Source organism: Phalacrocorax aristotelis, chromosome 1 (assembly GCF_949628215.1).
Source record: "Phalacrocorax aristotelis chromosome 1, bGulAri2.1, whole genome shotgun sequence".
Taxonomy (NCBI): domain Eukaryota; kingdom Metazoa; phylum Chordata; class Aves; order Suliformes; family Phalacrocoracidae; genus Phalacrocorax; species Phalacrocorax aristotelis.
In genome coordinates this window covers 103,493,793-103,505,165 of record NC_134276.1, presented here as the reverse complement: position 1 = coordinate 103,505,165, position 11,373 = coordinate 103,493,793, and the positions used below count along the sequence as shown (strand labels likewise).

At 42.2% G+C, this 11,373-nt stretch overlaps 1 protein-coding gene and 1 long non-coding RNA gene across 2 annotated transcripts; both read right to left on the bottom strand.

The window, feature by feature from the left end:
• Positions 1-402: 402 nt before the first annotated feature.
• Positions 403-4,367, bottom strand: LOC142060773 (uncharacterized). The gene is made up of 3 exons (XR_012661914.1): positions 3,725-4,367; positions 1,641-1,753; positions 403-728 (listed from the first exon to the last, which is right to left on the bottom strand). It is a non-coding gene; the product is annotated as an uncharacterized LOC142060773 (long non-coding RNA).
• An 802-nt stretch (positions 4,368-5,169) lies between these two features.
• Positions 5,170-9,036, bottom strand: MIS18A (MIS18 kinetochore protein A). Its single transcript, XM_075101004.1, has 5 exons — positions 8,756-9,036; positions 8,613-8,679; positions 8,040-8,162; positions 6,659-6,752; positions 5,170-5,962 (listed from the first exon to the last, which is right to left on the bottom strand). The coding sequence occupies exons 1-5, from the start codon at positions 9,009-9,011 to the stop codon at positions 5,882-5,884; spliced, it is 621 nt and encodes a 206-aa protein (XP_074957105.1). The 5' UTR covers positions 9,012-9,036; the 3' UTR covers positions 5,170-5,881.
• Between the last annotated feature and the right edge of the window lie 2,337 nt (positions 9,037-11,373).

The following is an 11,373-nucleotide window of genomic DNA, read 5'->3' as shown; positions in this document are numbered from 1 at the left end:
AGATTAATAATAGCTGCTTGCTACTATGTTGACTAGATCCCTGAAGTAGTTAATTACGCTAGCAATATATTGCAACTTTTTGCTCCATGTAAGAGGCACTAAGTGTTCATTCCAAGTGTAACATTATCAGTTCTTGTACACCATATGGGTATTAAGCAAAAAAAAAATTTTGCTAGTACTTAGCTCCTTGTGCTATTTTCTTTCTATTAATTTTTTTCACTGAGAATTTTCATTGACTATTTTTCATTGACTTTCTCTTTTCAGTTATAGAATATATTTTCTGCAATCCTTTCTTGCCCTGAAGGCTTGTGAGAATGGTTTTCAGAGGATCTGCTGCCTTATTCATAGAATCTGCACTACAATGCCTGCTCTGGTGTTTCCCCCGCCTCCAACACATTTTGTGAGAATAGAAGTTATTTTATTCCAGAAACGATCTGCTGTGTCAGTTTACTCCCCAGTAGCTGTATCCGTCAGTTTGCCTGGTTACACAAGGCCTAAAGGAATATGATACATTCAGATCTCACTGGAAATAAACCAGTTCAGGTGCTTTGCTCCTTTTGGAATCACACATCTATTTTCTTCATGCTTACTCCCACAGCACCATGAGTACCATGCTTTCCTGTCAGGATATTATGTGCCAGTTTTCTCTTCTTCACCTTCTGTTTCTTCTGCTCTGGCACATTTTCTCCAGTTCAGACTCTTCTTCAGCTTTATCTCTATCCTGCCAGCTGAAAAGGAAGGGAAAGAGGCGTTGATGGAGGCAGTTCTCCAGCTAGTGGATTCTCAAAGTTTAAGTGGATAAACTACAGGGCACTAGTGGACACCAGGAAGGGAGGGAGGGGTTCCTGCCAAATGCTTCATTTCACTATAGACATCTATCTCAGGTCTCTAGATGAGGCCACCTTTAGTCAGGGAAGAAGCCTCTTCCCCTTTGTGTGGAAGACACACGGACCCTAACCTCCCAACCTAGAACCTCGGTCAAGGGGTGTTCTTTCTCACAGGCGTTCAGAGTACAGCCATAGCAGTGTCTACACATTCATCTTAGTCCCCTCAGCCCCCAATTCCCTTCTCCCTCCAAGTAAGAACTGTCCCATCTTGAGTAGCAGTTTTGTTTTGCACTTGCACTTTGTTCCTTTCCTCACATCTTCTCAGCCATCTTGCTTGCTCAGTCTCTTTCCAGGAAGCCCCAGCTTTATCCATGGTCCTTTAACCTTAAACAGCAGCAATTACTATTTTCAGCCCACTGCTAGTGCTATCTGCTGGACCGCTGCTCTACTGCACCTTACCATATAATGCAAACTTAACCATTCCCTATGCTTTTTCCAAGCCTTTTCTAGAGTAGAAATCACATCCAGACAAGAACATTAATTTTTGCTCCTTTCCTACTCATTATTTCTACTGCTTTTATTACCAAAACAGAAGTCTGACAAGCCAGGAAGAATTTGAGACCCTCACCTTTTAGACCTCTCCTGAAACCAAGAGCTATAATTAACATATGGATTAGCCAGGAACTACCACACTCAGTAAAGAACATTACCTGTTTGGGACACTTTCCCAGGAAGATATCTCCAGTCTCTGCTGCAGTGCAAAGTTTAGAAGACTAACAAAAGCAATTTCTAACTTATGAGTCTTAGCCTAACCTGAAATTTTGGTGCAATCCAAAAAAAGATCAGTCAGCCGCTCTGCCTCTGATCCTATGGAGTCACCTTGGTAACTTTGAAATTGTAACCTCAGAAGCAGATTACAATGTCACCTGTAACAGAGATAGACACTTGGAAAGGCCATCAGATGCCAAAGTCAAAGAGCTTGCTAGCCATCCCTGTTGGATGCTCCACTTCCTTGTGCAAAAAGGAGAGACTGTTCTCACATTGGTTCCCTCAGGTTTTCTGGACTTTTATGGACAAGTATACCTGTGCTGTTAAATGCTTTACAGTCCATTCATCAATGCTTCTACGTCGTTACCACTACTGTCATTCAGCAGCTTTCCCCCAGTTTGAGATTAAGGACCACAGTAGGCTAGATTTTCCCCACCCAGAACATGAAGCAAAGCATTTATTTATCCTCCCAGCACATGCCATTCACAGGGTTATTGTCAAAGCTGACATGCTGCTATTTTACAAGGTAGTTATCACCAATGGAAGCTCTGGCCAATATCCTTTGAAGTCATACAAGCATTTCTGGCAAAGACCAGTTCAGGAAAGAAAGCTGTTAGGGACAGTTTTCAAGTAGAGATAGATATGCTAGTAGAGACAAAATTTGTAAGAAAGGAGAAAAATAATTGCATTTTCGACCAGAAGGAAACCCCCTTTTTCTTCCTGTAACAGTAGCCAGGATGTCAGCAGGTGCCAGGTGAGAAGGTTCCTGTCAGCATTACCTGGGGCTAAAGACACAGGGCAAGGGGAAGGTGTCCAAGTCAAATAGTTAAGAGTATAACCGGTATTTCAGACACATTGACACTCTAGGAAGCAGTAGTCTACAGTCATAAAAGGAACACTAGGACTAAAATACAGCTTACCTCTCTATCCCCCATCCTAAATCAGCTTATAAAAGCTCTATTCTCATTTAAGTTAATTCTCAGTTTTCATCTTTCCTAAGCACATACAGATCTTCTAGCATACTTGTGACAGCTTTTGTGTGCTTGCCACTTTTCTTTAGTTGACAGTTCCACGGTGTGTTTATTAAGCTACAGAGAACAAGGGCAACATTATCCATCCTTATATACATTCTTTGTGCAGAATGTATTGTCTTCCCCATCCTCATTCCTTTCCTGTTAGTGGATTCTGTACATGTAAAGTTTTGCTTGTTGTTCTTATCAGTGTTTTAGGGTGGTTTTAAAGTTACAGAAAAGTGGTTTAAAGTTTGAATCCCGGCAATATTGGAGCCTCAATTTTAATCCTCCGAAGATATGTATTTTACGTTATACCGCTTCCTCTCTCTCTAAAGGGCATAATTAGAGTGAGCTACAAAGCGCTGTTGTACTTGAACTAAACCCCTGACATATTTAACTGCATAGAAAGTTAAAGAACTCAAATGAAGTAGTATTTTTACCCCTCCCAGCACATAATGCACAAAGTGCCTAAGACAAATATAAGGAAGTGTACCATAGAGCATGCAGATTCCCCCAGAGGAGAATTAAACTTCCTATTTGTCCTGCATTTGAGGGCAGAAAGCAAGAAACTGGGTTTAGAAGGAACTGTCACCCAGTAATAGGTACTGCTTATTAAGCAAGGAGCAATACCTTTTACATATGACCGTACACTGTACATCCTGCTGGTACCATAAGTCTACACTTGTAAAACAAAATTCTCTAGTATATTACTTTTAACCCAGTTAACTACTCAAGATACTAGTTCCTAATCGAACTTCACAGTAAGAAAAATATTATTTCAGCTTCTTGGAACAATATATGTACCTAAATACACACATTTCCCATGCAGATATAAATACCTTTACATCCATAGGAAATTTATTCTAAATTTAGGCTGTTCATTGCACACCTTAGGAAAAGAGCAGCTGGCAACCCTTGATAGTGTGGAAATGCTATTTTAAGAGAGTCTGTTGTGTTAATGTACTCGAGCTCCCACCTACAATATGCTAAAAGACATTGTTCTAAATATACACTGATGCCAAATGCACATATCCAATAATGAAAAGATACAGAAGACCATAACACTAAACCAAGGAGAAAAATGGTTACTTAATACACACTTCTGAGATGGGTTACCTGTGTATGTTCCATCACAGGAGCACATACTCTAACCCAGATTCTTTGTAGTCATTTCTGCCTGTGAGTTCAGGGACATACTGGTGGGATTATGCTTTTTGGGTTCCTTCTTCAGCAGGTATTTTTCCCACAGTAGCTAGAAAAGAGGGATAGTTATGGAATGCACATGCTTACCTTAAGATAAGCAACCATTTCTTATTTTGAATACTTGCTTATGTATATACATACACTTTACTTTCATTACACATAGTAGCAATACATAGGACACAGGAGACAGGTGCTAGGAACCTACCTGAACAAGTCCCAGAAGGCACTCAGCTGGTGAATCTATTTAGGGAACTCACTCTGAGCCAGTTTGCTGCTCTCTGTGTTTCATGGAGGAAAATGTTTAAAGCTACAGGTGCTGCTTGGTTCTTTCCATCAAGGGTAGTTCTAAAATGGTTGTTTCATTATATAACCAAACAAATACAAGAACCCACTTAGAAACTACCTCCAGGTTGATAAACGTTAAGTTATCTGATCTCCCACCTCTAACAGGCCAAAAATTTGACTAGGGAAGCATCAGAAAAAACACGCAAGTTTATCTTTGCGCCTTTGTGGTTTGCTGCTACTTTGTTGGAACGTAGATGTAAAAGACTATGCTGTTTTGTTTCAATATTTGGTTACAAAAATTGAACCCATTTTCATCTCCCAAAAAAAAAAAGTTTAGAGACCCTTATGGGCTTGTGCCCCTGCTCCCATACTTGTCCTTAATAGAAAAGGAAATCCACACATTAAGAAGATACGTAAATACATATGTGGAAAAAGCACTATGTCTGAAAAGATGGGCCTTTCAAGCCATCAGTTGTTACCATTCTCCACAAAAACATACTCTGTATATCATGAAAAACCTCAACCAACCTTCAATTAAAGGGCAGAGTTCATGGTTCTCTTCATATATCCAGGATGAACTCTAATGTCACTTAACAGCATTCAAAAACTTGTTAGAGAAGAAACTGCCCCAGAAACTACACTGGAACAATTTGACTGGAAAGATTAGTGCTTATAACAATTCCTTTGGCAGGTACACAAGTAACAATGTTTTAGTTACCTGTACATGAAAGAATACGAGACCCATCACTACAGGCTAAACTTGAGTATTACTTCTAAAACACAGCAGTAAACAGAGAAAAGGGCAAGGGGAGAAGCTTTCATAAAAGAAACAGTGCCCACCAATGGGAGAGAACAGTGGAAAATCCATTCTAAGTTTTGAGAGAGAAAAAAAACTTTAAACTTGCAGTAGTAAAATTAAGTAGTGTTGGGTGACAAAACACACTTCTTCAAAGTTATTCTTCCTTCAGACTACAACTGCTTGCATTTGTTTTATTGAAAAAAGTTACTTGGAACACTCACACTATATAAGAAACCCTGACAATTAAATACACAGAAGACCAAAACCAACGAAATACTGACAAGTGTTTTAATTAGCATTCTGAATTCATTGCTTAAATATACACCAAGCTTTGCTTAAAGGTGTGCTGCAACCAGCCTTGTTTGTTTTCCTCCCCTTGAAGCTGTAAAACATATGACCTTCAATACTGCATTGAAAGCTATTTTATGTAATTCTTTTAAAGCCTTCCTTTACAGTACATTTTAGCCTTAAGCTTGAAAAAAAGCCACCCACCAAAACAAAAAAAAAATCCACCCCACAGAATTATTGTGCCATTCCAGTCTCTGAGCACAGGTCAAGCAAAGGCTGTGGAGACAAGAAAAATTACATATATTGTTCCTTCAGACATCACAGGGATTTTTTTTTTTTAATTGGTTTAGGAAGGAGAAGCACACCCAGTTCAATAGATATTGAATAGCCAACAAGTCAGGAAATAAATGCTTTGCTTTCAGAGATAAAAAATTAAATAAATATTTACAGATAAACCAAAAGTCAACAGAAACTTGATTAAAAAATTCTACTTCTTTCTGGGGTATCCTTTTGACAGAAAGGAGAGGAACTCCTTGTCTATGGTGAATACTCATAGTCAGCATTGTTCTACCGAGCATGAGCCACCGTCTCAGTTCTTTGCACAGCTTTTGCAGTGTTCCCACAGATTCCAGAGGATTACAGGACAAGTTTCACATACATCATTCTCCAGCAGTTGAAGTCCCTGCAAGTAATTTCTTTCAAACTTTATTGTGAAGAGAAGCCATACGTGATTCAACAGCACTCAGTCTTGTCTCCAGAGCCTTTAATACAGTGTTTGCCTGTAAACAGGGAAAGATACTTCGTCATAAACAGAACTTGACAATACAAAGGGCAAGTGTAGGTGTCAGTAAGTGCTTGAATTTGGTCTTGCATCACCAATCCTATTTGATTCTATTTCTGCTACTTTCATAGTTTGAAAGTTCACTCAACTCTAACATTAACTCTCTGCATTTTCTCACATCTATAATTGCCTTCAACCTTGGTAAGTGCCAGATCCACATATTCAGCTTTTACTAGACAACCATCAGCTTTTGGAGCAGGCTTTCTTACCCTGTTTGCTCCCAACTACCTGCAATCAGAAGTTTTCAGTAGAGCAAAATGCCAACTTTATTTATTATGTAATATTTCAACACAAAGTCACAGCAAAAGCATTAAGTCAGTTTACATGAAAGATAGAAGAGACATGACTAAACAAAGTCAAGTGAAAATCTGGAGGAATGAATCAGAAGTAATTAGAAACACAATTTCTAATTCCTGACAGACATAGACAGGAATCTAAAGCTGTGCTTGATAAACAGAAAATGCCATTTATCATTAAATTAAAAGTTACTGAAAATCCTGCATAACACAAGATATTAATAGCATGAAGTACTACAGCATATGTTAAATCCCACAGAATTGTTCTGGATTAAATAAGGATGTTAAGATTTCAGAAGGGTGATTTAAACAAAGAATGATATAATGTTAAATCTTACCCTTTGTAGCACCTCTTCCAAAACAGCTCGACTTTCAAGAGTTAAAGGTTCCTCATCAATAAGAGCTTGCTTTTCTGAGGATCCTAGAATGTAACTGATATGCTTACAGTTTAGACATGTTTAGACCAGTTTAGGCCATTGCCTTCAAATCAATACGGTTTTAGCCTTCACTCTGAAGGCAAAAAACAAAGGTAGGGTTCATCCATTGTTCTCAACGATTACGAGATTAATACACTAGCAAAGTGGAAACTTGATTCCAGTGACAATCTTGTAAATGAACTGTATGGTGGAATGAAAAGAGCTTTAAGTGCAGAACTACCAAGACATCACCACTTTATGAAAGTTAGAACTCCAAGAGGCAGTCAGGAACTCTGGTGCTACACAATATGGTGAAAAATTACGCAGACATTGAGAACAGTGCAGCACTAGCTGGGAGAATCAGCCGTCACCATTACTGCGCAAGCAAATGCCATTTTGTCACCACATTAGTGTTTCAGAGGATTTTATTGCCACAGAAAAAGCAAAGTATCATATCTGGGGTGGGGGGTGGAAACTGTTCAGAGTAGGAAGGTGAACATCCACACAGATACAGCAAAATAAACTGGATCTTAACAAAAAAATCAGAAACATTAAAAGCAGCCCAGACAGAAATAAAGGTAACCTATCACTGTTTACTAGAGTAATGCTTCGATTACAACACTCTGGTGTGGAGACTTAATTCAGGATACAGTTATTGAAGAATATTTTAAGGCCACTTTTAAGTGCTATAAGCCAATTAAAACCAATTCAACAGCACACCTTCATTTTCTAGACAGTTTTTAACTGTAAGACAGTGAAGTGAGAGCCTCAAGCACATATTCAGTTTTAAGATATGCTTTTGCCTACCTGAGCAAGGAAAAAGTAGGCTTGACCAATACAAGTCAGACCTTGCCCTAAGGCTTAAGCCCCTCTCCCCCATGTTCTCTGCTGATAGTTGCCTCTAACAGCTTACAGCCAGGCCTATTTGGTACTACCTACGACTGGAGGCTCATTTTATGTTGTCTAAAGCAGAACATATATGTAGTCTCTTCTGATCAAATGAGAAGGAACCCTCCTGCATCATGTATCTAGCGTTATTTTCCTGTGTGGTATGCAGTTTCTTACACAAAAGGCAGCCTTGGTATTTTCTTTCTTTTCTAGAATTTGCTTAACATTGCACAGATGTTTCTTGCACTTCAGCACTACAATACTAACAGCAGTAATACCAAAACCACTCTTGAACAAGGCAGCAGAAACAGCTACCTCTAGACGTGCCACAAAAATTAACAGGAGCATCCCTCAATAAGACGCCTAGTGGGTAAAGCTTCGCTGGCAGGATTACCAATAAAAACTCTGCCTTTACCTTTCAATTGAGTCAACACTGAAACAGAACAAATCCCTCTTGTAGTCGAGATGCTTTGGGGTGCACCTATAGATGTTGCCAAGTGTCATTGAACAGCCAGAGCAGAATAATGTTTCAATCATGCTGTAAGTAAAATGTGTAATGTTTGTCCAGCAGAAAATAAAGAGAAACACCCCTCCCCATCCCTATTAAAAAAAGAAATCCACTGTGATTGTTTTAGACCATTCACTCCTGCTTTATATAGTGTAATTACAAGCACTCATCTTTCTGCCTGCGTTCCCAGTGGCCAGCCGACCCCAGCAAGACCAGCGCATAAGGGTTTCTGTCAGGCGGTCTGTATGAAGCTTTCCAGGCCTGGCTCCCCGGCCCCTCCCGGGGGAACACGGGCGCTCTGGCCCACGGACCCCGTGGGACCGGGCAGGGCAGGGCGGCAGCACACGGGCCGTTTGCCAAGCTTTCCCTCAGCAACCTCCCCGGGGCCCCTGGGCTCCTTCGGGAGAGGAAGGGAAGGGCCCAGGTGGGGGACCCCCCGTCCCCCCCCGTCCCCGCGGCAGCAGCGGGGCCGCGCCTCACCATCCGCACTCGCCAGGCCGCTTGGAGAGCTTCCGCTCCTGCTCCACCGAGACGCTGGCGGCCGCACCTGCACGGAGGGAGGGAGGTGGGTGGGTGGGTAGGTGACGGCGGGGCGGGGCGGGGCAGGGCGGGGCGGGACTCACTGCGCAGCAAGATGCAGCCCGCCTCCTCATCGTTGGTCACCCAGCTCAGCGTGTCGCCCACCGGCCGCTTGCAGCCGGCGCAGAGGAACACCATGGGCAGCAGGTCCGTGTTCCCCGCGTCCGCCCGCTGCTGCTCTCCTCCTCCTCCTCCCCCCACTCCCGCTCCCCCCGCCGCCCGGCCGCCCGGCTCCAGCATGGACAGCGAGGAGTCCAGCTCCGCCACCAAGCCCGGCGACGAGTACAGCGCGCCCGCCATCGCCTTCAAACCTCGCGCGCCGGAACCGGCAGTGACGCCGACCCGCGCGCTAGCGAGAGCCGCACCACGCCCAGCCCCCGCTGGGGAGGAAAATACCGCCCGTCCCGCCTAGGGGGCGTGGCCGCGCGCGCGGCGGCGCCACCCCCTAGCCGTTAACGGCCGTGGGGAAGTGTGCGGGGTGGTGAGGGTCGCTTCGCCCGTGAAATAGCTGTGTTCCCAAATATACAGGAATTCCCCATGACACATTCAAGCAAAATTGGTTAAAGAGGAAGGCACCCAGGAATGCAAGATTTATTAATGCAAGTAAAAGACTTTTGAAGTCTTTTAAAGTGAAGTGTAAGGCTAGGAAACCAAAGCGTTGGCAGTATTCACAATGTATTCTCCACGCCGTGTTTGCACACCTTGCTCCCGCCCCACACCCTGGGAGGCCTGCCATCCCTCTGTCCATCCAGGGCCGCCAACTGGGTGAGCTGCCGCGGCCTCCCCAGCTGCGACGTACCTGGGCGGCTCTGGGGGCACAGCCAAAAGCAGGCTGAGGGTCTGTTTCACACTCCGCATGAGCAATTTCAGCTCTGTGAACCTCGGTGACATGCACGTGCATGTGTTTGCCATGAGGCCACTGGTGGCCAAGCACCTTCCGCTGGGCTGCCTTCGTCTAGGTCGGGAGCCTGCCTTCCCACCCATTGCCTTCCAGGTGGAGTGGGTGAAGAAGTAACAAAGCAAAATATATGGTTATTCCAATGCATCTTTTTATTTATGAAGCATTTTATGAGGTCTTACTTACTTCTTTACGTCAAGAGAAATTCAGAAATGTCTTTTTGGCCAGCTGTTTTAAGTGACTCCAGAGAGGGCTGCAAGTTTCTGAGAGGAAAGGGTTTGTGACCCAACTGGCGCTTGTCCAGCCCATTCTTAGGTTACTTAACATCCATCTCAATTTAAAATATGCTGAGGAATAACATAATTGCCCGCCAGGAAGTGAGGATTACTTTTTAAGGGCTGCTGTTTCATATCTGTCAGACATTAATATTCATTGCTGCTAGATGTTTTTTAGTACCAAGGCAGTCCTTGAGCCACGGGACCCCAGAGTGGTTTACATAGGCATCAGTTATGCAATCTCTTTCTGAGGGCGCTGAAGTACAATGAAAAAAAGTATTTGGTTGGAGTTCTGAGCTGGTTTAAAATGCACCACTGAAATGGCTAACAGGACAAACTCCTCTGAGTATTTTTGGTCGTATGAATATTATTGGGATTATATAGATCCAATTCCAGTAGATGGAAGCAAGTTGAAGGTTAATAAATGTAAGTACTGTAGAGTAGTAGGTGCTAATCTAGCACAAGAAAAATGTTGCATAGCTTGTCTCCCTGACTTATTTTTTGTTTTCCTTGCAATAGAGACCATGCCGGCTTATATGTGTGTGGTTTGTATGGATGGGTGACTGCCTTCCAAACTGACTGTGCTATAATAGCAGTTATTACTAGTACTGAAACTCTTTGCTTTGTCTTACAGTATTTGAAACTATAAGACTGCTGATACTAACTCTCATTTAGAAGGACAGATTCTTTTTTAGCCATGATTTGCTAAGTGGCGACCTAATGACTTGCAAGTCTGTAGTTTGGGGTGTTAGTTACCTGCATGCTACTATCAGAAAAGTTGACTGAATGAGCAGAGTTTTTCATGAGACTGGCGTGTTTTCATCTTGGGGCATAAGGCTTACATTACAACTGTTAAACATTCAAATCCTTTGTAAAAGAAGAAGTGTATGCTTCTGCTAGCCGGGAGCAAGCTGAAAACATGTTCTATTACCTTTTCTCCTTTGATTTAGTGCTACTGAACTGTAAGATGAAAGTAATAACATGTGTATTATTGTCAAAATACTTTATTGCCATGGAAGCTGATTCTGCTGGGTTTAGAAGTTTATTTTCAAAGTATATTATAGGAAATAGCATTCACCAAATTCACCCTGCAACAGTTAATTCTGTTTCATACTTGGTTTTGCACAATGAGATATTGGTATCTTTTTATGGTTACTTAAAGTGGGAAGTAACTGGGTTTTTTTTTTTCTAATGTAACTGCATTGATTAGGTTTTGATAAGATAAAATGACAAGCTATGTCATGAGGAATTAACCAAGTATAGTTGGGTGGATTGACAAAGATCGGGTAGGCATGTTTGAGTCACTTAGGCTATAGGCAGTGTTTCCCCTCGCTTTCTGCCAAGTCCCTGCCTATGGTTGTATCCTCATTTGCGTGACAAAGCTACAGGCTTTACTGGTTGCTATTTAGTTTTCTGAAGACAACTATGACTCTTAAGATATGGTTTCGGAGACTAAAATTGCTTTTCCCAAGCTTATTATAGTGATCTG